Source organism: Juglans regia, chromosome 16 (genome assembly GCF_001411555.2).
Source record: "Juglans regia cultivar Chandler chromosome 16, Walnut 2.0, whole genome shotgun sequence".
NCBI lineage: Eukaryota > Viridiplantae > Streptophyta > Magnoliopsida > Fagales > Juglandaceae > Juglans > Juglans regia.
Genome location: NC_049916.1, coordinates 20,923,947 through 20,948,116, shown reverse-complemented (window position 1 = coordinate 20,948,116; position 24,170 = coordinate 20,923,947). Strand labels below are relative to the sequence as shown.

Here is a 24,170-nt window from a genome sequence, read left to right as displayed (position 1 = left end):
AATTACAATCCAAACAATAAAAATATCGCAATTAAAATTTCAACAATTTTACTTTTAGGTATAAGGGTGTAATTGTAATTTTAACTTTCTTAACAGGTCATAACGGGTTAACCCATTATCAACCTGTTAAGCAATCGTGTCTTTTCAATCCGTTTTGACCTGAACCCGTTAAGACTAAATCCAAACCTGTTATTATAGTGTGGTGTTCATGTTGGGTTAACGGGTCGTATTACATATTGCAACCCCTAATTGAGCATGTAGTTTTAGCTCATTGATGATTGGTTGTGGCATTTTGAGAATTTTGTAACTTGGCAACTCTCCCTATCTGGTGCATTAGTAGCTTGGCAACATGCCAATATGGAAATTTTTGTAGTACCTAAATGTTTTGTTTGTAACTCAATGTGAATGTGAATTCTGAATGTATAATATGTATTGAACCTGTATTATATAGAGGAGTGATTTTATTTGAGAATGTGGTGCGTGGTGCATGTTAGATCAGTCCTAACCGTTATACAAATCTGAATGCCACTTACAAATATGAGTTTCACAAATTTTATTTTTTGGTAATATACAAGCAGTAATATCATAGTTAAAAGCCAAAAAGTTAGAGGAAACTCTTCTAGCAAAAAAGCTATCTTCCATTAAACTCATTTGAAACTGTCTAAGACACATTACATGTCAACACCCTGGTACACAGTTGGGTTACATTGAACTCAAACACTAAAAAACTTAACAAATCTATAAATCTATTAACAATATACAAAGAAGTCCCTAACACAAACTTAATCTTCCATTGATCTTGATCGTAGCAACCACTTCTTGGTACACAGTGATTCCCTCTAGGCCACTACTTTGTCTTCTTCCAATTCAAGAAAAGAATCAAGCAACTTGGAGAATGGGCTATTAAAGCAGATATTGAGAACTGAACAAATCTAATAAAGCTTCCTGCAGTATTGTTTAATGGACTTGAATTAGGAACAACTATATTCTTGCATGACCTAGAATGTGCTCCAGCATGCAAAATCTCTACAATATTAGTGTCTTTCATAGCAACCTCCATGCATACAATAAAATGTCATAAGAAGAGCATGGACAAAAGCACATAGCATTCAAAAATATTGCAGACAATGACATGTCCGCAATTCGATGTCCTAGAAGGTCTTTTGAGTTGATACAAAACAGAAAAATGTAAAGATAAAGTGCTCTCCAACAAAATACTTTCATAAAAACAGTTCTACCTCTCACCCCATTTTGACATATTTGTTGCATTTTCTTGCATGTAGGAAAATAGGAGAAGAGAGAAACAGAGCATGGTTTTATAATTTGGTGACTAGTCGCAATATATGGTCCACTTTCTCTTCAATATTTTACTCTGCGTAATTCTAATGATTCTAAACTTATTGTAATTATAAGTTGTTAAGATCTTGAATTTAACACATTGTAATTCTACCAATGACTTCTCTTTCCTTTTGATTGTTAATATATTAGACTAAGGAAAGAATGTGAGTCTCGAGGCTAAGGCCTAATACTTCTTTTATAGAAGGTATGGACTGGACAGGGTCTTTCATATATGCGATGTACATATATAGTACTTACCTACAAAAATACATGGATATTGTTCAGTATTGGAGGAGCTCAATATATATATATATATATATATATATATATATATATATAATACTAGTTGACGACTTGTGTGTGTGAAGCACTAAAATCCAAGTAGACTCGACATGCTTGCTTTTCTAGTTTAGGAAACGAGTGACATTTCCAAGTGAGCCTAAAAACAAACATTTGGTGGGCAAAAAATTACACCTCCATTCGCTCCCCCATTCCATTTTCCAAGCAACTAACCTGTTGAGGACTTGGGTGTTTGGCGTCTTGTAGGAAGAAGAGAAGTTAGCAAGAATGAGAGAAGGGGGGGTTACATGCTGAGTAGTTAATTGTGGGTTAGGATTGAGTCGTGGGTTGTTGCATCATGGGCTTGTTGTGGGTCTACTCTTTTAATTCTATTTACTTATTTTTGTTTACTTATGTTATTCTGTCCAACCCATGAAGGGCTTATCAGTCATTTATTTTACTATTCTATTTCATCTTTCTGTTAAATTTATCAGAAGAATCTGTATGGAGAGATCATTTATCAATACAAAGGTTTTATCCTTCTGAAGGTGTTGATTTCTCGAAAAATAAAAGTCTATTCTTCCTTTTTACAATCATCACACACACATATTTGGGTCTATAACAATTTCTGGCAACAGAGCCAAAGTTTCTGGAACCTGGAAGTAATCATCCATTGCTGAGGGTACTCGATTCAAGGAACTGGAGAAGCTAGTTTTGGGGATGAAGCAGCATCAAGACCTCTGCAAGACCAAAGAGTAGAGGGCCATCAGAAATCTCTTGATGATTTATCAAAGAAAATGGATCTTCTTTTAGAAACTTTAAATAGGGGTCACTCACACTTCAGATATGTCCCTAACTCCTGCCAGGAGGAAGAGGTTATTGGGGATGGTTCAGGAACTACTGGGGGAATGCATTTTCGTTCAATTAAGCTGGATTTTCCAAGGTTTGAAGAAGAAAACCCAACTAAGTGGATTTACAAAGTGAGTCATTATTTTGCTTTACACCTAATGTTGGATCCCCAGAAAATACTTATGAGTTCATTTCACATGGAGGGAGAAGCTTTGGTCTGGTTTCAGGATGCTGAGGAGATAGAGTGTTTGCAGACTTGGGATTCATTTATACAAGCACTGGAGATCAAGTTTGAAGCTTTTCATACGATGACCCCATGGAGGCCATTACCAGGTTGAGGCAAACTGCTACTGTTTTAGTCTATATGACACAATTTGAGGTACATTCTTTCTACTCGTCTTAGAGGGTTGTCTGAAAATTATAAACTCAATTGTTTCCTTAGTGGGCTTAAGGATGAGATTAGACTCCCTATTAGAATGCTTAAACCTCAAAATCTGAACTCTGCCTTTGGATTAGCTGAAATCCAAGAGGAGTACATAAATAGTTCAAGAATGAATTCTAGATTTGGAAATTTTTATAGTAACCCTTCAAAAGGGGTTCACGGTGGGGGTGATAACCAGGTTTTTTCATCTTAGTTTACTAAGAGGGAAAATGTACCTTCTAAAGGGTTTTCTCCCAAGGGAACTCTTCATATCTAGAGGGTGAGTCCTACTGAAATGGAGGAAAGAAGAGAGAATAAAATTTCTTACTTTTGTAATGACAAATGGAATCATACTCATAGATGTATGAAAGCCAGACTCTTTGTTATGGAATGGATGGATTTACCATTAGAAGATGAGGAGGGAGTTGAGAAGGAAAATGGAGAGAGTGACAAGGAAGACGAAGAGTTGATAGTGCAAAAGGTGGGGGGAGAGACCCTTGAGATATCTCTCCATGCCATAACATGATCTATTAATCCAAGAACCATGTGAGTGTTGGGCAAAATAAAAGGGCAATCTGTGGTGATATTTGTTGAGATGGGAAGTACCCATAATTTTCTTGATCTAGGCTGTAGCAACTAAGGCTAAATGAGATGTGGATTTAGAAGAAAAAATGGAGGTAAGGGTGGCTAATGGCGAGAGTACTAGAAGTAAAAGCAAGTTGATTGGTGCTGAATTTGTGGTACAGGGGCATACATTCTTCACTGATTTCTTTTTATTACCCTTAGGGGGGTGTGATATAGTGCTGGGTATGCAATAGTTGAGGACTTTGGGACCAGTGTTATGTGATTTTTCATCCCTAACTATGACCTTTACAGTGGGGAAGGTTTATGTTACACTTAAGGGCTTGAATCCTAGCCTAACTGAATGGATTGAGGGGGTAGAATTAACTCAGCTCACTAAAGTAGAACGGAGGGGGTTTTTTTTACAGATTCTTGAAGTTAAATCTGGTGTGGAAGAGTCACAAGTACCCATGGATTTGGGAAGAGTATTAGATAAATTCAGCAAGGTTTTTTCTGAGCCTAATGGACTACCACCTAAGAGAAATTATGATCATTCCATTAACCTTAAAAAGGGTACCGCACCTATATTAGTAAGACCCTACATTACCCATTCTATAAAAAAAATGAAATTGAAAAAATAGTACAAGAATTGTTGGTGGCTGGAGTAATTAGACTTAGCCCATCCCCATTTTATTCCCCTATATTGTTGGTCAGAAAAGATGATGGGAGTTGGAGGATGTGTGTGGACTATCGCACATTAAACAAGGAAACAATCAAGGATAAACTTCCTATTCCAGTAATTGATGAGCTGCTAGATGAATTACAAGGGGCAACTATTTTTTCTAAGCTGGATCTGAGATCCGGTTACCATCAGATAAGGGTCAAGGAAATAGATGTGCCTAAAATAGCCTTTAGGACCCACCAAGATCACTATGAATTCTTGTTGATACCATTTAGGCTGACCAATGCCCTTACCACGTTTCAAGGCTTAATGAATGAAGTATTTCAGCCTTACTTAAGGAAGTTCGTGATTGTTTTCTTTGACGATATTCTGGTTTATAGTAAAACTAGATAAGAACACTTGGGGCATTTAACCTTGGTGCTGAAAACCTTAGCTGAACATTCACTGTTTGCTAAGAGGAGCAAATGCAAGTTTGGATGTAGGGAGATGGAGAATTTGGGCCCCATAGTGTCGGCTGAAGGGGTTAAGGCTAATTCCTCCAAAATACACTTTATGATAGAGTGGCCACTACCTAAATCCTTAAAGTCATTGAGAGGATTTTTCGAACTGATGGGATACTACAGAAAATTCATTTAGCATTATGGAATATTGGTTGCCCCCTTACTGCATTACTCAAGAAGAATTCATTTCACTGGATTGAATCAGCTTCTAAGACCTTTGAAAGGCTGAAAGTTTCTATGACTAAACCCAGTGTTAGCCTTGCCAAATTTTTTTTAAGCCATTTCTTATAAAATGTGATGCCTTAGGTGTGGGCATTAGTGTTGTCCTAATGCAGGAGGGAAGACCCTTAGCCTACCTTAGCCATGCTCTTAAGGGAAAGGCTTTGGAACCTTCAACTTATGAAAGGGAGCTTCTAGCCCTAGTGTATGCAATAAAGAAATGGAGACCCTACTTGGTGGGTAGGTCATTTGTAATCAGGACTGATCAATAGAGTTTGAAGTTCCTTTTGGAGCAGAAAATTTGTACTCCTTCCCAACAAAAGTGGACCAATAAGCTATTGAGATATGACTTCTCAATAGAATATAAGAAGGGAAGAGAAAACGAGGCTACTGATGCCTTGTCAAGACAGCCCGAGGTAGTTGAAGAAGGGTCCTTGGCTGAGATCACAGTTCTGAATCCTATATGGTTGCAGGAACTAAGAGACTCCTATAGAGGTGATATGGAGCTTCGAGAGCTATGTCAAAAATTAAAGAAGGGGCAGTTAGCTGAGAAGGGTGTCTCCTTGGTGAATGAGTTGCTTTTGAAGAAGATAATGATTTACTTAACTAAAAACTCTCATTTTAAAGCTCAAGTGTTACACTAAATAAATGATAGCCCTTATGGAAGACATGCAGGGTATCAAAAATCCTTACACTAGGCTAAGGCTGATTTTTTCTGGCCTGAAATGAAAAAAGATCTTAAAACCTACATAAGGGAGTGTGCCACTTGCTAAATGTGCAAATTTGAGAACCTGTACCCTGCTAGTCTTCTCCAACCACTGCAAATTCCTACCAACAGTTGGACTGACGTCTCAATGGATTTCATTGAGACACTTCCCATGTCAAGAGGGTTTTCAATAATCCTAGTGGTAGTAGATTGATTCATGAAGTATGCTTACTTCCTTCCCTTGTCACACCCCTACACTGCATCTATAGTGGCAAAACTATTCTTCTCAGAAATATTCAAATTGCATGGGGTGCCTTCTACAATAGTATCAGACCGTGATGTGATTTTCACCAGCTCATTCTGGAAGGAGATGTTCAAGCTCTAGGGCACTAAACTATCATATTCCTCAACCTACCATCCATAATCCGATGGTCAGACTAAGGTGGTTAACCGCTGCATACAACAATATTTGAGGTGCTTCATGCACAATAGGCCAAAGGAGTGTCCACTTGGTTACCATGGAGGGAAAGGTGGTACAACAAAGATCTCCATTCCTCCACTAAAGTCACCCCCTTTGAGGCTTTGTATGGGGTTCCACTGTTTACCCTAGTGTAGTATGTCTCGGGAACTACTCAGAACCAAGAGGTTGATTCTCAACTGAAGACCCGAGAACAAATCATCACAATACTCAGGAAAAATTTACAAGCAGCCCAAGAGTCTATGAAGAAACAGTATGACAAGCACCATATTAGTAGAGAATTTGAGATTGGGGATCTGGTTTACCTCAAACTACAAAAGCATCGACAGCAAAGTGTAGCCACACGACAAAGTTCCAAACTTTCCCCCAGTTTCTTCAGACCCTTCAAGGTTTTGGAAAATATTGGTGGAGTCGCCTACAGACTGGAGTTGACCCCGATTCCTTGATCCACCCCGTGTTTCATGTTTCCCTCTTCAAGAAACACATTCGCTCGAGTATTAATCCCTCATCGGAGCTGTCGTCTGTCGATCCTACGTATCCCTACGCATCGAACCAGAAAGGGTGTTAGATCGCCGAATGATTAAGCTTAAAAACCATGCTTTGATCAAACTCTTGATCAAATGGAGTGACGTTCCATAAGAGGACTCTTCGTGGGTCGCCATGGAGGAGCTTCGCCGATAGTTCCCCGACCTTGTGGGCAAGGTCTTCTGAGGGGAAGGTGTTGTTGAGGACTTAGGTGTTTGGCATCGTGTAGGAAGAAGAGAGTTAGCAGGAAAGAAGAGAAGGGGGTTACGGGTTGAGTAATTGATCGTGGACCAGACTTGAGTCGTGGGTTGTTGCATTGTGAGCTTGTTGTGGACTTGCTCTTTTAATTTTGTTTATTTGTTTTAGTTTACTTATGTTATTCTGTCCAGCCCATGAAGGGCTTTTAAGTCATTTACTTTACTATTTTGTTTCTTCTTTCCGTTAAATTTTTCAGAAGAATCTGTACGGAAGGATCATTTATCAATACAAGGTTTTATCCTTCTAGAGGTGCTGATTTCCTTGAAGAATCAGAGTCTATTCTTCCTTTTTATAATTCATCACACACACACATTTGGGTCCATAACATAACCAGAATCTAAAAATTTTACAGAGAACATAAAGAGCAAAACTTACAGTTTCCACTGAAAAATTTATGGTTCCAAAATCTCAAAAGAAGTGTATGGTTCCACTAAAAATTTACCTTGCTGAGAAAGGGGATGACGATCTTGCACTGATGAAGGCGACGATGATCTCAATCTGAAGGCGAAGGTGTTCTGATCCAAAAGCGATGACGATCTCAATTATTTTGGGAAGACTGGAGATCTCTTAAATTTGAAGCAGAAGTTGAAAATATGATTTTGGGCCTGATTCTTTGTTTTACTCCACTTAATGGAACGATAACATTTTAACTATTAATGAAACGATTCCTCTCTAACTGTGCACGGAGAGTCCCAAAGTATGGACTGCATACAGAGTTTTTTCTTAAAAACTTTTTTAAATATCAAAAGTCAGTTAAAAAATAAAAAATAATTACTAAATTGATAAATTAGCAAAACAGTCGTTGTAGTATAGTGGTGAGTATTCCAGCCTGTCACGCGGGTGACCCGGGTTCGATCCCCGGCAACGGCGAATATATTTTTTGGTTTTGTAGTAGCTAACAGTAACATTTTGTTTTCGAAGTATTTATCCATTGGAGTTGGAGGGAATACCTAACGAAAAACATCCCCTCTCTCTTTGATTTCGGTTCCCGCTATCTCAACTCTCTCTCACTCTGCGAACTGGGCATTTCAATCTATAAAATCAATATCCTTCAACTTCATCCATTTTCGAAACTCCGGAGCTCAGCGCTCGCGCTCTTCACCTACCAATGGCAAAACCTGGAGAAGATGACTTATCCGACGGCCTAGAAATCACTTCCATTGGATCTCTATACAAAGGTCCTTGGGACAAGAAGTACTGGAGCAGTTCTAGGGTTCGGTTTCCACTTTCTTCCCCCTTCTCTCTCTCTCAATATTTGTTTTTCTTGATTTTTATTTTCCATTTTATTTTCGTTAAAAACCTGTAATGTGCATTCGGTTTGATTTTCTGCGTGGCCATGCGAATCATCTTGAAATGTATGTAGGTTGAGATCTGTATTGATGTGATAATTAGCATTCAAACCGACATGACTTCACTTAACTGGATTTTACATGATTTAAATCTCGCAAATAGATCTTGTGCGTATTGTTTGATATGTTTGGGAAGGCTAATCGCTTATAGGAGTGGTCTAACGATTGTTTTGTGAAATGCATTAGGAAGATCCAGCAATGTTAGTACTGGGTAACAATAAAGTCATTCATAAAATTTTCACTATTGGCCTAAGTCTCTCAACCAAAAACTTGAAAACGCTCACTCATTGACTGAGCAGACAGTACTGGTTTCAAAGCTTTGGAAAGGTGATGAAAGATATGCGGAACAGCGGTGTATGAGTCCGAGAATGAGGAGAATATATGATTTTCTTAAATAAAAAATAAAAAAAATTATGATTTCAAAATTCCGTGATGATAGTGCTCTACTAAACTTCTGATATGTTTGGATGGCCAAATTACCTACACACGATCAAGATCAAGCTGATGAGGAAGAAAAGAAGACCTGATTGTTTGGCATAGGCTGTTGAAGATAACAATTTTTTTATGACAGGGAACCACCTCACGGCGGAGCCCGTGGACTCATCCATGGAACCTAAAACCCAGGGAAACTAGCACAGCACAGCAGCCCACTGCCATGGCCTCCCACTTAAACTTGATCCCAAGGGGAATAAAACCTGTGACATAGAGCTCATGCACACAAGTTCGCCCTTACCACTTGGGCTACCAGTGGGTGGGTCTTGTTGAAGATAACATTTCAAAGCTAAAGTTATCAAATATCGGTTGTTTAAGCCTGTTTCATCACCTGCTCTCACTCTAGTATGCCTGTACAGAAAGGGTTTCAGTATGAATATGGTGAGCAACAAAGGCGAAGAATGACATTTTGTATTGCTTGAAAGTTTTTCTATTTTAGTTATAGGTGGAATCTGACTTATCCAAAAAAAAAAAAAAAGTTATAGGTGGAATCTGTCCATATAGCTTGTTATCTATTGATTTATCAAGTAAAAGTGGAGATATTTGTCAATGAAAAGAGAAGTTGAAGTTGAAGTAATAAGGTTGGCTGTGAAAAGTGCTCCATTTAATGGTCTCACCATTATTACTGAGTTGCAATTATCTTATGAAAAATGCTTTGTAGATCGACTTAGTTTTTTTGTGGGGTGGATTGGGGGAGAGAAAAAAGTTCCATTTGATCAAATCGGACAAGATTTGCACACCCCTTTCTTGTGGAGGGTTGGGAATTAGAAAGTTGAGTATTTTTAATAAGGCCTTGCTTGGGAAATGGTTGTGGCAGTACCACCAAGAAAGAGATGCTTTATGGAGGATTGTGGTTGATGCTAAATTTGGGAGCACTTGGGGAGGTTGGATTTCTAATGAAGTGCGTGGATCATATGGTGTGGGAGTATGGAGATCTATTAGGAAGGGCTGGGAGGATTTTATTCGTAATTTCAGATTTGTGGTGGGGCCCGGTACTAGGGTCAGATTTTGGGTTGATGTTTGGTGCGGAGACGTTGCTTTAAAGGAGGTTTATCCTTATCTCTTCAGAATTGCATTGCATAAGGAAGCCTCTGTTGCTGATTATATGGATTCCTCAAATGGCCTGCTGCAGTGGAATGTATCATTTATCAGAGCAGTTCAAGATTGGGAAGTAAGAGACATTTCTGAATTTTATGGCACCTTGTATGCTTTGAATTTGGAATGTGGTGTGGAGGACAAACTATTGGGGATGCATCCAGGGAACAAGAATTTTGCAGTTAGATTCTTATGTAATGTTATGTTTTCTCATCCTTCGATTGTCTTCCCTTGGAAGCTCATTTGGAAAATCAAAGTGCTCCTAAAAGTTGTTTTTTTTTGGTTGGCTGGCCTCTCATGGGAAAATTTTGACATAGACAAGTTGAGGAAGCTTGGCTTTTTCATAATGGATTGTTGCTTTATGCGTAAATGGATTGGCAAATTGATGAACCATTTGCTTCTCCACTGTGATGTGGCAAAGGCTCTATGGGGTGAAATTCTTGTAAGGCTGGACATTGCTTGGGTGATGTCTAAGAGAGTGGTGGTCTTTTGGCTTGTTGGAGTAGAGTACAGGGAAATCACCAAATAGCGGATGTTTGGAAGATGGTGCCTCTATGTCTTATGTGGTGTATATGGAATGAGAGGAATGAAAGATGTTTTGAAAATAGAGAACGATCATTTGGGGGGGGGGGGGGTGCTAGAGACTTATTTTTACAATCTTTGTTACTTTGGGATAAGGCTACTATAGTTGAGGGCGATAGTTTTAATGACTTGTATGCTTCTTTTTTTGTCTGCAGGTTGTGATTAGGTATTTCTCTCTTGTATACTATTTGTGTACTTGGGCTATACCTAATTATGAGAATCAATAAATTTTCTTACTTATCAAAAAAGTTTCCAAATGCTTCTCTCTGTAGTGTTAAATTGATACTAACAAAGGTTTACTATATTCGCCATTCGGTGCATTGAGAATAAGGAACAAAGCCATGTTAGTTCTCTGCAATGTGTTCCCCTCCCTAGAACTCATGCCATGTCACTCTTTTTTGTTACTTTTATGTTACATTTGAAATCAACTAAATTTTATTATTTTGTAGGGTAAAGATCGGTATCCTTATCCTGTTGGGTATCAAGTCATAAGAGCTCATAATGGGAACATGTATAAGATGGAAATTCATGAAGGTCTTAAGGGTCCATTGTTTGTGGTATGTAGCCCAGCTCTGCTGCTCTTGATTTGCTTTGCTAACTAGTTTGGGGCTGCAATGTAGTTTTTAGCCTATGAATAAAACATTTAAATTCCATCCTGCATATGCAGATTGCTTCTGATGGACGTTCATGTTCTGGCCAAACTCCAGATATTGCATGGGAGAAATGCCAAAAGAAAGGTTTTACTCGCATGAAGATTTGGCATGGAAAGAGATTTTCATGCAAGATAGATGGGGTGGAGGTAGATATTGGCAGCTTGTGTTTTTTTTTTTTTGATAAGTAAGAAATTTTATTGATTGAATGAAACTAGGTAATACCTATGTACACATAAAGTATACAAAAGAGACTTCTAATTACATTCTAGAAAACTGAAAAGAAAACAAGAACTCATGAACATTCCCTCCCTTTAGTACAATAGCAGCCAACAATTGAACTAAAGAAAATACAAAAAAGTTCCATAATTTCCCCACATTCCTCTCCTTGTTGAAGCACCTCTCGTTGCGTTCCGTCCATATACAACACAAAAGGCACAAAGGAACCATCCTCTATGTTGCTGCTAGTTGGAAACAATGATGATGCCAGTTCTAACATGCTAAAAGTTCTACCACACTCTTAGGCATGACCCAAGACAACCCAGCTCAGCTGAAAATACCCACCCATAGCTCCCTTGCCACCTCACAATGCAGGAAAAGATGCTCAATTGATTTGCCTTTGCTTTTACACATGTAGCACCATGTACTTTTGATGAGGGTAAGTCTCCCCCCCCCCCCCTTTTGATAAGTAAAGCCGCTTCCAACCTGCTAGTCTTTTTTCTACCTTCTCTACAACACCATCCCAAATGTTTTTTTGCTTTGAAAGAGGCTCCCAAAGGAAGACTGAGGTATTTCATAGGAAGAGAGGCTACTTTTCACCCCAACAAACCTGCTAGATGACTGATATTGTCCACCACCCCCAACGGGACCAATTCTGACTTTCCAAATTCATTTTAAGTCTTGAGACAGCTTCAAAACACAAAAGAACAGCCCTTAAAGCTTGCAACTGTCCACTGTTAGCATCACATAAAATTAAAGTGTCATCTGCATACGATAAATGGGAAATGGAAAAAGCATTAGAGTTACCCACTGAAAAACCAGCAATAAAACCTCCCCTTACTATGCCGCCTCTACCATATGACTCAGGGCCTCCATCACTATAACAAAGAGAAAGGGAGATAACAGGTCTCCTTGTCTCAAGCCTCTCAAACTCGGGAAGAATCCACAAGGTTGCCCATTAACTAAAACAGAAAATTGAGCGGATGATACACAATGTTGCTTATTAGCATCGTTAATCCACCTAACATTACATGATATGATTTTAGGCTTCATAAGAAAAATTGCTCCCCCTCCCCTTCTGTCTTTTCCTTCCCACACTACCCTCTTTATTATCATAATTAATAGAGCACATTAATCTTTTCAACTCTGTCTTTTTTAGGAGCCGACTTTACTGCTGTTGATCGACCAGATTCAATGGCCACCAGAAGAGCCCTGAATTGTTCTTCGTAACCCGCACAAGAAATCCCCAGAAGTTCCTGAAGCTCTGCCACCTTTTTTAGCACCCAATCTGCAGGGATAGAAGCTAGATTAGAATGAATAGTACAGAGCGGGGTAGGACTGCCCAACTCTTTCAGATCACCCCCATCATCACAGACCACCATCTGTAAGCCCCCTGAGAATTCATCCGACACCTTGCAACTCTTCCCTCTATTTCTGACTCCACTTCCCTTGCCGCAGTAAGCCAAGGAAAACACCCCTCCTGCATCTCGACCGAAAGCAACTCAGAGCTACTTCTCTCGTCGGCACCACCAAAACTGGGTTGTTCCCCCAACCTTGGGATAGGTGAGCTAGTCTCCCCAACCAAAATTGACGGGATAGGTGTGCTGGTCTCTCCATCGAAACCTCCCTTTCCATTATAGACTTCTCTAACTTCTCCTTTCGTCCCATACTTGCCCAACTTGAAGAGGCCCTGGAAGGAATTGGCCCAAGCCCAAGCCCACGTCCCCAACTGCCTTACACTTGATGCACCGTTTCAACCAACTTATATTATCAAACAATACACCCACTTGCAATTCCATCTCAACCTATGCCTGAAGAAGGATTTCCTCATTTAGCCCGACCGTTGCCCTACCACTCTCCTTACAACTCTGAGCAAACACCAAAGAAGAAGATCCTCTTGTACTTGCCGAGCCTACCCTCTCTGTTGTTTTCGCTGCTCAAGGCACCTCGAGCACCTTTCTATATGACTGTGCGAAGGGCTTAAGCACCGTCGTCGAAGGTGGGGGTAGCCTTCCATTGCCTCTGTTTTTCTCACCCGAAACAGAGATTGGAGCTAACAGCCCCTTCAAGGTCTCTCCGAAGTTCCTCCATCCGTCCCCCTTCCTCCCTGCCGGTACCACTATCAGATAGCACCTCCTTTCATGCCCAAACTCCGACAAGGTGAAGAACCTGCCGTGAGAGTTGAGTTGTCTCTGCATCACCAGGACCTGGTCCCCCCTTCTGTGAGTTCTAAGAAACTCAGAGGGTCCCCCAGAAGTTGTACATTCCTTCACCTAAGTAGCCAACCAAGCCAAAGCTTCATGATCGATGGAGATATGTTTAATGACCCGACGACTACTCTCTGTGATTCTCCACTGCCTATCATCTTCCTTCTTAAACTCGAAAGTCTTATAATCAATAATAACGTTACGACATGACTCCATCACAGCCAACCAAACGTTAAAGTAGAGTATCACAAAGCACTAAAAGAAACCACGAAGCTCAAACACCAGTAGCGGGACTCCAGTAATGTCGATGCACCATCATTGTGATTTTTTGCAAGTGTACGGAGAGAAAAAGTCTAGAGTGTACATGACTCCCATTGGTAGCTTGTAATATCAGCAAACTTCGTTTAATAAAGAACATTGTGTTTAAGACCTTACCTTACGTTCTGAAGGAACTAGGAAACTTGACAGGATTGAAACAGAATATTTGTCTTTACTATGTTTGAACCTCTGACAGGAGAATATGATCCTTTAAGTTGAAATAGAATAGTGCATCTTCAGTGCAAAAGGTAAATAATTTTTTTTCTACTTTTTTCCCCCCTTGGGAGTCACCTTAATAGAATATTTTCGATAAGTAAAACAAGAAAACATACAATCAACAACGAACAAGAAAATAGAATATTAAGAACCTTAAATTGGTCACGAGTCAACCTTAAATTGCAGTTTTAAAAAAGATAAGGGTGAAGAGTCTATTACCAATACCCTGCTCCCTTTCACTGCTGATGCTTCATATCCAACGAGTCAACATTTAGGCTTGTTGCTATAATCAATTCTTAATAGCATCAATTGTACTAACACTCCAGTATGTTGTGCCCAGATTAAATTCATTGTCTTGGCATGTGATGTGCAGTTTTTCGGGTTTAAAAATCCATTAGTACAGAGACTACTTCGGGAACTGGTGGCAAATGTCAATGGAATAGCAGAGCAAAGTTCCCATTTCTGCAATGGCACTTCTAAAACCGAGGATGACAGTCGACTCTCAGATGAATGTGCATATCCTGATCCGCTACCATATATAAAAATTCCAAATAAAGGGAAGAGAAGTAGAAAACATGAAATTGTAATTACGAAGTCAGTCGGCATGGCTAGACTTAAAAGATCCCGATCTCAAGATCTCATTTGTGATTCTGACGCACCGGCTTTAGGACAAGGGAATCAGAAGAATTATAATCTTGGATGTTTCATGCCTCCCTCTTCTCCAGAAAAAGAGTATGGTGTTCATAAACATCCAGGAGCTTTAGTCTTGTCACCTCACTTAATATCTGGAACTATAGAAGAAAGGAGCCACTTCTCAGTCAAAGAGGGGCCACTATTGAATTCTGTTGACCTCTCTGAGATGAAGGAAGCTGTCCCTACTCAGGAAGAGAGGGAACCTGATGCTTCAGAAAATTGTAAATCTGCTGGAGTAGCTAACAACTTTCCTGAAGGGGAAGAACCTGTAAGCGCATCTCAGTTCTTTGATCCTAAAAGCTGATAAGCTCTTGGATGTTTTTGTCTCCCAGGAAATTTGCATATGTGCATATGTTTTACCTTTACATACACACGCATGCACATACTGATTCTAAATTACACCCCAAGCTCAGAGTTTTCACTTTTTCTTAACATTTGTGTTTAATTTGTACTCATTATTCTACAGTCAACTAGTTTAGCATGGGAAACACTTTATATATATATATATAGGTAATTTAAAAAAGACATGAAATAGGAAGCACTCTTAACTTCTTACAGCTTTGTAGATTTCCAGATACTGAGTTAGAGGAGTTCAATGTTCAAAATGTAGCAGAAGAGGAAAATAGAAGTGCACTAGCTCAAAAAGACTGCTTAGAACTTGGTGACGGTCTTTGTGCACCGGATACTTTGGATCTTACAGAAGGTATTCCTCAACTCATTCACCGGGTTGTGCTACATAGGCTAGTAGTTGATGTATCGTCATCTGTAGTTCCCTCAGTTTGTAATTGAGCCTAGTTCAATGCAGATAATACTTCTAGTCCTGCTGCAAGTCCCCGACATAAAGGTGTATACAGTGAGAAAGAAGAGTTAACTGCAGCTGACATGGTCATTTCTGAAGAAATGGTGACCAAATCACATCCACAGGAAGAAACAGGCACATCTAACTCAAATGCAAGTTCTGAAAAGAGTGATTATGATTCAGTTGGTCAGGAAATCGCCAAGTCAATGATGACGCTTCTGCTTCCGCAAGCAGTTCCTCTGCTCAAAAAGGTGTCTAGGAAGAAAAAGGCTTCGAATAGCCCTTCAAAGGTTTTTAGCTGTATGGTGAAGTCTCAGTTGGAAAATAATGAAGCCAAATACTCTGCAGATGTTCCCTCTCCTGGTAGTGTTGAACCTTCTGATTATTTTATTTTTCCTCTATTTGTCATGTATATTGACCCTTCTTTAAGTTCATTGTAGCATTTGTTTTTCTTATAGTTGGGTCACTTTCTTTTGAACTTGCAGTTTTAATACTTACTGAGACTGCTCATATGGAAAAGGAAGAAATGATGCATATCCAAAGTAGAGTTCTTGATTTAGTTGGACCAAGTTTTGGACATACCAAGTCTGTCGTTCTTGACAGTTTTGAGGACGATCAATGTGGAGAGCTTGTTACTAAGGAGGTGAAATTGTCTCATGATATTGCTGAAGGCAATCACTTCACTTTTGATAAAGACAACTGTCCTCCCAACACTTGGGGGCAGCTTGTTGTACAGAATGACTCATCATTTTCTCATGTTAAGACCAGTGGGAACAAAGATGTCTTTTGTTATGATGAATTACACATGCCTTTGAATGAAAAGCCTGAAGAGGGAGATGAATGTATATCTGAGTCCATCTCAGCTTGTGCATTGCCCAGCAATGACATCAATGCTCGTGCTAAGTTGGATGAAAACCCAGTAGAAGTTGAAATCCATTCCAAGGAAAAGCACCTCAAAATTGTAAATGATTGTACTGAAGGTAATAAACTTTTTCCAAACCATCTTTTAAATTTTGTGTTCAGTCCTCAAGTAATAAGAATTAGAATATGTCATCTGCTTGAATTCAGTGTAGCCAATGAAGCAAGGTACCTATAGCTTCTACTTCCCTGGTAATCATTAATAATCTCTTAGTTCCTTTTTCTTCATAAAGACGACATATTGGAAAGTACTGTATATTCTGCTTATAAAGTTGGGAGCCATAAACCACGAAATGATTATGACCTTTATTTTATAGTCATGAACTATTTTGAAGTGTTGAGACTTTTTAGTACTGCTATCTTTAAGTTCAAAATGATCCCGTTCTTTACAAATTTCAGCTCACCCAGATACTCATGTTTCTACAACTACTGATACAACTGACACCAACCAAAGAAGCATGGTTGATTCTTCAAAAATATCATCAAAGGAAATAAGTTTTAAGGGAGGGGATGCTGAACCTGGCATTACGTTCTTTAGTCAAATACCAAACAAGGTCTATACCCGAAAAAGGGCCCGAAATATGAATCTGTTGGCAAGGAAGGATGATGTTCCACTCTCAGAAAGTATCATATTTAGAAACTTTGGAGAGGATCTTGACCTGGAAAAAAATCCTTCCACAGGAACTTTGCTTGCCTCAGAGATTCATCAGACGAGCTTTTCTAATGACAAACCATGCTATAAAGATTTATTGGGAGGTCAAGCCAGGCTTGGTGGACAATCCTGTGTGTCGCACACTGAGAATACCATTGATTCCAAAATTTCAACAAACAGTATGGCTCCTGCTATATCACAAAGTCACGCATTGGCATTTGCCTCCGATGAGAAGGATACTTCAGATGTTTTTCAGCAATCTGTTTCACATGTAGAAAAATCTGAAGCCCATCTTGACAATAAGGCGGTTGGGCACAATATTGTAGATTTAAACAGTCCCTCATCGATTCTGAATCAGAACACCAGTTTTGGTGGAAATAACAGTTTGATGGCTAAAGGAGTTCAAGAGAGTGTAGACACAAAACTTCGCAGGAAGTTGAAGCTTAATAATGAGCTAAAAGACATTGTTGAGCTTGTGGGATGCTATGTCCATCCCATGCCTATTTCGTCACTATTTTTAAGCACCAAAGGGAATGAAATCTGCATTTGTGTTTCATGTGGCCTTCTGACGGACAGAGACAGAAACCTTTTCATATACAGGTTAGCAATCCAGGAACCAAGAGTTGGATGCCCTTCTTTCGTTGGGCACACATCCATAACATTGCCGATTCGCAAGGATTACTTTGGTAGAGAAGTAAGTTATTGTATAACTTCTGGGCACTCGTATTCATTTTAAAAAATTCCTTGGGTTGGTCGTCAGTCACATTTCCTGCTTATCATAGACATCACTATGATTGTGTTATCCTGCTAGGTTGAACTGGAAAGATCTGGTTTGCACTTTGCTCCAGATGGCCAGCATCTTGTTTTACTCGACAGCATAAAAACACCTAATTGCAGGTTGTATCTATATGGATTTTAATTATACTGAATGATAACATGACGCAAACATAGTGATTTTGGGTATTTATTCTTAGGGAAGGGAGAATTCAGTGCTTGTGTTCCACATGTAAATCAGACTGCTTCGAGGAGAATACAGTGAAGATTGTGCAAGTAAAATTCGGTTATGTTTCAGTTGTTGTAAAATTGAAAGCAGTTGAGATCTTACATTGTATATTGGTTTGTGAACCCAACCATCTTGTTGCTGTTGGAGAGAGTGGGAGACTGCATCTGTGGGTTATGAATTCAGCATGGAGGTGAGTTTTAGATCTGTCATGTCTATCTGGTTACACTTCTTTCATGTATGGTGGCGCATTGCTATGATGTGACCCTAATATTCAGGCAGATAGATTTTTTAATTACATTCGGATGTCTTATTGTGTCAGTAACTAGTCGTTCTCTCAAACTTGATATTGGATGCCCAAACTCAGAATATTATTTTGTAGAGCTTGTTTTATGGATATCCAGTGATACACACATTCATGAAAGAAGTAAAGAGAGGATATGAACTTGCTCAAATCTGAGGGTTCCTGAAGTCTGATATATTGTGTCAGCAACTTGTTAATTTAGTCAAGATTAACTTTTCATATTCAACTTGGCATTTTCTTTATTGATTTACTGTTTTCCATTGCCATTCCATTTATTTTCCCAATACACAGTGCACAGACAGAGGAATTCATTTTACCGGCTAACAATTGCACCTCTCCTGGCCTAATGGAGTTGAAGGGAATTCCAAAGTGTGCTTCTCTAGTTGTGGGTCATAATGGTGTTGGGGAATTCAGTATGTGGTATGTATCGCTATTTTTTCTCCCTGCAGCCCCAATTTGTTTTTTCTGCTTCTTAAGAGGGCTTCTGGCTACAGGTTTATCAGCTTGAACGATTATCAATATGGTATTCCTCAAAGTATTCTTGTCTCTAGCTTATAGCACGCATTACATAGCTTTTTTTTTTTTTTTTAAAAAAAAAAAATTGTTTGTAATTTGACAATTCATGAATTGATTGCAATGGTTTTACTTTGGGTTTTGTCCTTTCGAACCAACCACTCCAGCTTCAATTTCTTCTGCCATACCCCCTGTCCTTAAATAGTTGAAGCCTTTTTTTGGGCTATCCTAAAATACAGGGGAGTTTGCAAAAATGATATATATTCATGCAACTCAAATTTGAAACCACCTTTCAAAACTGATCCTACTTTTTTTTCCTCTCATTTATATCCTGTTGGAAGTATTTATGACATCTTGCATCCATTCAGATAAATAAACTCTAATCAGCACCAAGTCATTACTTTGTGAAATTAAAGAATGAATCACTGCAGAAGCAAAACAACATTTAAATCCTATAAGTTGACCTGAGTTATCTATGAGATTGAAACTTAGTTATCTTATATCTAAATAAGCGTCACATATTTATGCTGCTAAAAAGCAAAGCTTCACAATTTTCTCAAAACTACAGTCTAATTGGTCAATGCAAGCTTTTAATATCTATGAATAAAGTTGAATATGTTCAGGAAGAAAGGTCGAAAGTTTACATTTAATGACCCAGTAAATGAAAAATCAAAACCTAATTTATCTTGTTATGTTTTCTTACGTAGTAGCACCATGTTCTTTTGGTCAACATTTCTGTCTATGATATGATTCTTAATTTGGTCAATTTTAAGTTTCAACCAGTTCTACTATACTCAATCCCTTTTCTGGGAGATACTGAGAAAGTTTTGTATGTATTTTGATGTTGGCCTGGGTAATAATGCTGAGACTGAAACCTTGGGATAAATTGCTATGGTGTTCACGTCACCAAGTTTTAGGCAAAGCTGAGGTATGATTATTGTAGTCCTTTTAGGCAATTAGTTTTACCTAGAAGTGGCCCAACTCACATATTTATGATATTGTTTTTCTTTTTGTTAGTTTCCTCTTTGATGAGTGCTTTGTTTTAAAACTGATACACAGCTGTTCTGCACCATGCACCCATTTTATCAGTTTCACCCGTTGCTTTATGCTCTCTTTAAACCACATTCACCCCATCCCCCAGAAAGGAAAATTAGTATAGAGAGTAAAAGAAGGGCACAAAACCCAAACACCAAAATGGTGAAGGAAAATTTATTTATTTTCCTTCTGGGACAGATTCTGATAGGCAGTATGTTTCTTTTGTTTCAGGGATATTTCTAAGCGCATCTGTCTGTCAAGTTTCTCTGCTCCAAGCACTTCAATTTATCAATTCTTTCCAATTAGTTTGTTTAATTGGAACAGCAAATACCATGTTTTCAGCAACTCTAATGTTGAGGAACACATCAATGGGATTATGGCTGCAACAAAAATGTGGTTCTCAGACAACAGTGTGAATAATTCTTTTCTTTCATTTGAGGGCGAAGATATTGCTGTCTGGCTCCTTGTCTCAACCATCTCAGACTCTGATGCTCAAGATGACTATGTACCAAGTTATTGCCAGAATCATTCAGTGGGAGGGTGGAGGCTGGCTCTACTGGTGAAAGATAAGGTTGTACTGGGATGTGCACTTGATCCAAGGTGCTTTATTTTTCATACTTAGCAATATGTTGCCAAATTCATTTTGGGCAATATGTTTTCTTGTATACATTTAGTGTACTGGGTTTCTCCTTTTGATATATATAATTTTTTACTTATAAAAAAAAAAATATGTTCCCAAATTCAAACCTTTGGAGGATGATAGAAAGAATTCTTGGAAATGATATATTTCGTATTTCAGAAGTCAACTTTGTTACTCCATGCTAAGAAAGTTTAAACTGTAGAACTTACTGTGCAGGGCTTCTGCTGTTGGTGCATCAGCTGGTCACGGGATTATTGGCACATGTGATGGACTTGCATACATGTGGGAATTGGCAACTGGAACTAAACTTGGCATGTTGCATCATTTCAAAGGTATGTTTGTATCTTAAACTTCCATATTTATGCTGTTCTGTTTTGTTTTTTTCTCTTATGAGAATTGCTCTTACATGTATATTGCAATAGAGTAATGCTAAGTACAAGCCCCAGATGTACAAGTCTTTTGTAAAAATGTGGGCCCCATAAAGAAAAAGTGAGTTTTTCACACTTTTGCATGGTGGGGTCTACTCTTTTATAAAGGTCTTGCGCGAGGCTTGTGCATTTGGGTCTTGTATATATCATTTCTCATTGCGATATTGTGCACTCACAATTGCTAGCAGTGTGTAGCATGAAGACTGCCTTCTAGTACATTTGGAGTTCAGTTTCTATTTTCTCTTTGGATCAAAAGCACTGTGTTTATATTTGAGATAGATGCATCTTGGTAGAAGATAAATAAGAATTCATTGCATATTCAAGACAAGAAGTTTTTTCTTTTCTTTTCTGTAATGAAATTAGATTTACTCCTTGCCAAGGGCCTATGCATCCCCGGAATTAGTCGGATTTCTGTTCATGGACACTAGGTGCCAATAAAAGAAAAATGAAATTAGATTTGTAAGCACCACATACTTAGCGTAACTATGCAAGATGCTGAGAAATTGGTCATTATCTTTTCAACATGTTTTTATTTAAATGTATTGCAATGTAAAAATATTTTAAAGATGAACAATTATCCTAATATTAGGAAACACTGAACAACCAACCTTGAACTAATATAATGTCTTATTAGAGCAACGTCTGGCTTACGGTAGGTTTTGCTTGAATATTTGTTCTCTAGCAAACCATTAAGAGTAATCATAATGACCATCATGATATTGTTGAAAGGGAAAAATATTATATCAAAGCCTACTCTTCATATTTCTCTCAGTTCGTTCTGTCTCAAGATTTGTTGCTTGATTTGAACCTTTCAAGTTTGCATTATAGATTGTTGTTTTGAACTGCTTGACAGTTTCTTTAGTTTGTCGAAAGAGAAGTGCGAGATTTACACAGAGATCAAAAGAAAACTTACAAAATATGTGATTTGATATGATACATTAGATCTATTTTATAATAAAATGTACTTTACAATTAGAGTACCACATCAAGCCATATCAATTTTAAGTTTGTTCTTATTAGATCTTTGTGTCAACCAAACATTTTTCTTGTTGAAATACCATTTCAGTCCCTGAACTATGCTCAGATTCCAATTCTGTCCTTCAAATATCTTTTTATTTTTTCCAATTTTTGACACAGCAATGCTTATGAGGCTTCAATGTAACATCACAATTTGAATGTTAATTACTAATATGGTGGACACTTTTTGAACGCATGCCCTTATAAAGCTGGCGTAGTATGTATGGCAACATTTTGGCTTCAGACAATTAAAACATATGGAGATACGTGAAATGTATGTTAGGCTTATTTCATTATTTCTTGAAAATTCATGTGTGATTCTGTTTTGTACCGACCAACATGTGGCTTTAAGTATCACATCAACATTATCAAGATACTTATGTAGAGGATGTCAATCACATCAGCAATTGTTATTTAGATAGCGATGGTCAAGTGGGGTAAAAATAACATCAAGTACTTTTAGAACTTCAAAGACTAAGTTCAAACCATTGATAAGTCCTGATGAAATCCGGATTTGCAATGTAATTTAATAACCAAATGCAGATTTTAATTTCTTTTTAATTCTCCTTTGTTTTGTTACCGTATTAGGTGGCAGTATTTCATGTGTTGCTACAGACGATTCAGGGGCAGGTGCTTTAGCAGTAGCTAGTGATGGAGGTCAGTTACTGGTTTATCGGCAAATTCTGCATGCTGAAAAACATTTTTCAAATTAACAAGCGAACACGCATACCAGTTTTTGCTCTAATGTTCTTTGTTGAGATCCTTGATATTATTCACAAGGCCACACAGCCTATATTCCCAAACTTCTCATTCAGTTTGTCAAGATGTGCATGGTTCTTAAAAGGATCAAGGAGACATACAGACCGGTTTCTGCTCAAATATTTTATTCTGTGAGCTGTTATCGGGAAACTTGGTATTAGTGAGGGAATGCTTCCTAGATCCCTAGAGGTAAGTGTATGCTCCATTGACCTTAAATGTACACAGATCAAACTGGGTCCATTTTTAAATGGTGAAATAATAATCAAGTTCCCTCTTTGATATTGTCTGTCTGCTTCTTAACTAATAATCAAGTTTCCCCTTTTCTGATCCATGATTGTGTGTAGCCCTTCCCACACAACATTATTCTCTCAAGTTCGCTTCATTACTTCCAGAATTCAATTATAAAGTTTGTCTGCTATTGGTGGGTGTAATTTAAGTAGCTGATACTGTCATTGGGGCCCTAAAAGCACCTGAGTTGAATGAATGCTTGTGAATCAGAGGCTGAAACGTTGACTCCTAGGAGTTGGCTCAAGTGATAAGTGTTTTGGTCTTCTTGTTATGCTCGAACCCTTGGGCGCACAAACAATTTCATTTCTAGTTGGTTAAAAGCCAACGATTTACCTAGTCTGTGTGATGGAGATGCGTTACACGAGTATGAGGTTTAATTGGGTTAAATGCGTGTTGTGTTTGCATGGTCTTTGAAATTTCTAGTCATAAAAACTCAAGAGGCTGTAATGTTTAATGTCCGATACATTCCCACTCAATGACTTTTGACAAGATACTACAACTGGTGTTACTGTCTAACAACCGAAGTGCTTTGGCTTGTAGTTCAGAGACAGCTTAGATAGCATGAAATTTTAGAAAGAGATTATAGTTATAGTCATAGTGTCTGTGCACTCAATAAATATGAGATTCACATGAAAAAATTAATTTTTTAATAATGGATTCAATTTTTTCAACAAGAATGTGTGGTACTTATACAATTCATAACCATATTTAGTAGTACTCTTAGAAATAATTGAGATCAGAAGTGAACTTGAGAGAATCATTGAATTCTGGAAGTAACTTATAATTGAAGCCCTTGCCCATCCCAAATTTGCGTGCACTGCAAGCTGTAATTGTTCTTAACTATTGAGTGAGAGTGGTCACGTTCGCACAAACGATCCTTACCTAGTTAGCTTACGCGTATGCTTGTGCATCGATACACAGCATACGCTGTTATGAGCCAAGCAGTGTATGCGGGAGAGCCTATTTACATGCCGTTTTATAAATGAGTAATGATATACACATAACATATTATATAATATATTGTACAATAATATTATAAAATTAGAGTATTTTTATAAAATAATATTATTTTTATAAGATATTTTATAAAAATATTCCTCATTTAAAGTATAATTATGTAAAGTATTATAAAAAATATTGTATGTAAATCATTTTCCTTTATAACTACACTAACCACATC

The 24,170-nt window shown here is 38.1% G+C and overlaps 1 protein-coding gene, 1 long non-coding RNA gene and 1 other non-coding gene across 4 annotated transcripts; 2 read left to right on the top strand and 1 right to left on the bottom strand.

Annotated features, from left to right (window-relative positions):
* Nucleotides 1–569: 569 nt before the first annotated feature.
* Nucleotides 570–6,867, bottom strand: LOC108989356. The gene is made up of 3 exons (XR_001995824.2): nucleotides 6,339–6,867; nucleotides 2,274–2,357; nucleotides 570–945 (listed from the first exon to the last, which is right to left on the bottom strand). It is a non-coding gene; the product is annotated as an uncharacterized LOC108989356 (long non-coding RNA).
* A 747-nt stretch (nucleotides 6,868–7,614) lies between these two features.
* On the top strand, nucleotides 7,615–7,686 carry TRNAD-GUC. The gene has a single exon. It is a non-coding gene; the product is annotated as a tRNA-Asp (tRNA).
* Nucleotides 7,687–7,765: 79 nt separating this feature from the next.
* Nucleotides 7,766–23,482, top strand: LOC108989378. 2 transcript variants are annotated; one of them, XM_018962947.2, is made up of 14 exons: nucleotides 7,766–8,029; nucleotides 10,784–10,891; nucleotides 11,002–11,133; nucleotides 14,318–14,905; nucleotides 15,196–15,340; nucleotides 15,443–15,799; nucleotides 15,922–16,416; nucleotides 16,754–17,700; nucleotides 17,818–17,903; nucleotides 17,981–18,199; nucleotides 18,602–18,730; nucleotides 20,090–20,458; nucleotides 20,715–20,830; nucleotides 22,532–23,482. In XM_018962947.2, the coding sequence occupies exons 1-14, from the start codon at nucleotides 7,925–7,927 to the stop codon at nucleotides 22,654–22,656; spliced, it is 3,921 nt and encodes a 1,306-aa protein (XP_018818492.2). In that variant the 5' UTR covers nucleotides 7,766–7,924; the 3' UTR covers nucleotides 22,657–23,482. The 2 variants fall into 2 exon arrangements, with proteins under 2 accessions (XP_018818492.2, XP_035542739.1); XM_035686846.1 differs by having other exon boundaries at nucleotides 17,036–17,700; nucleotides 22,532–23,481.
* The last annotated feature ends 688 nt before the right edge of the window (nucleotides 23,483–24,170 follow it).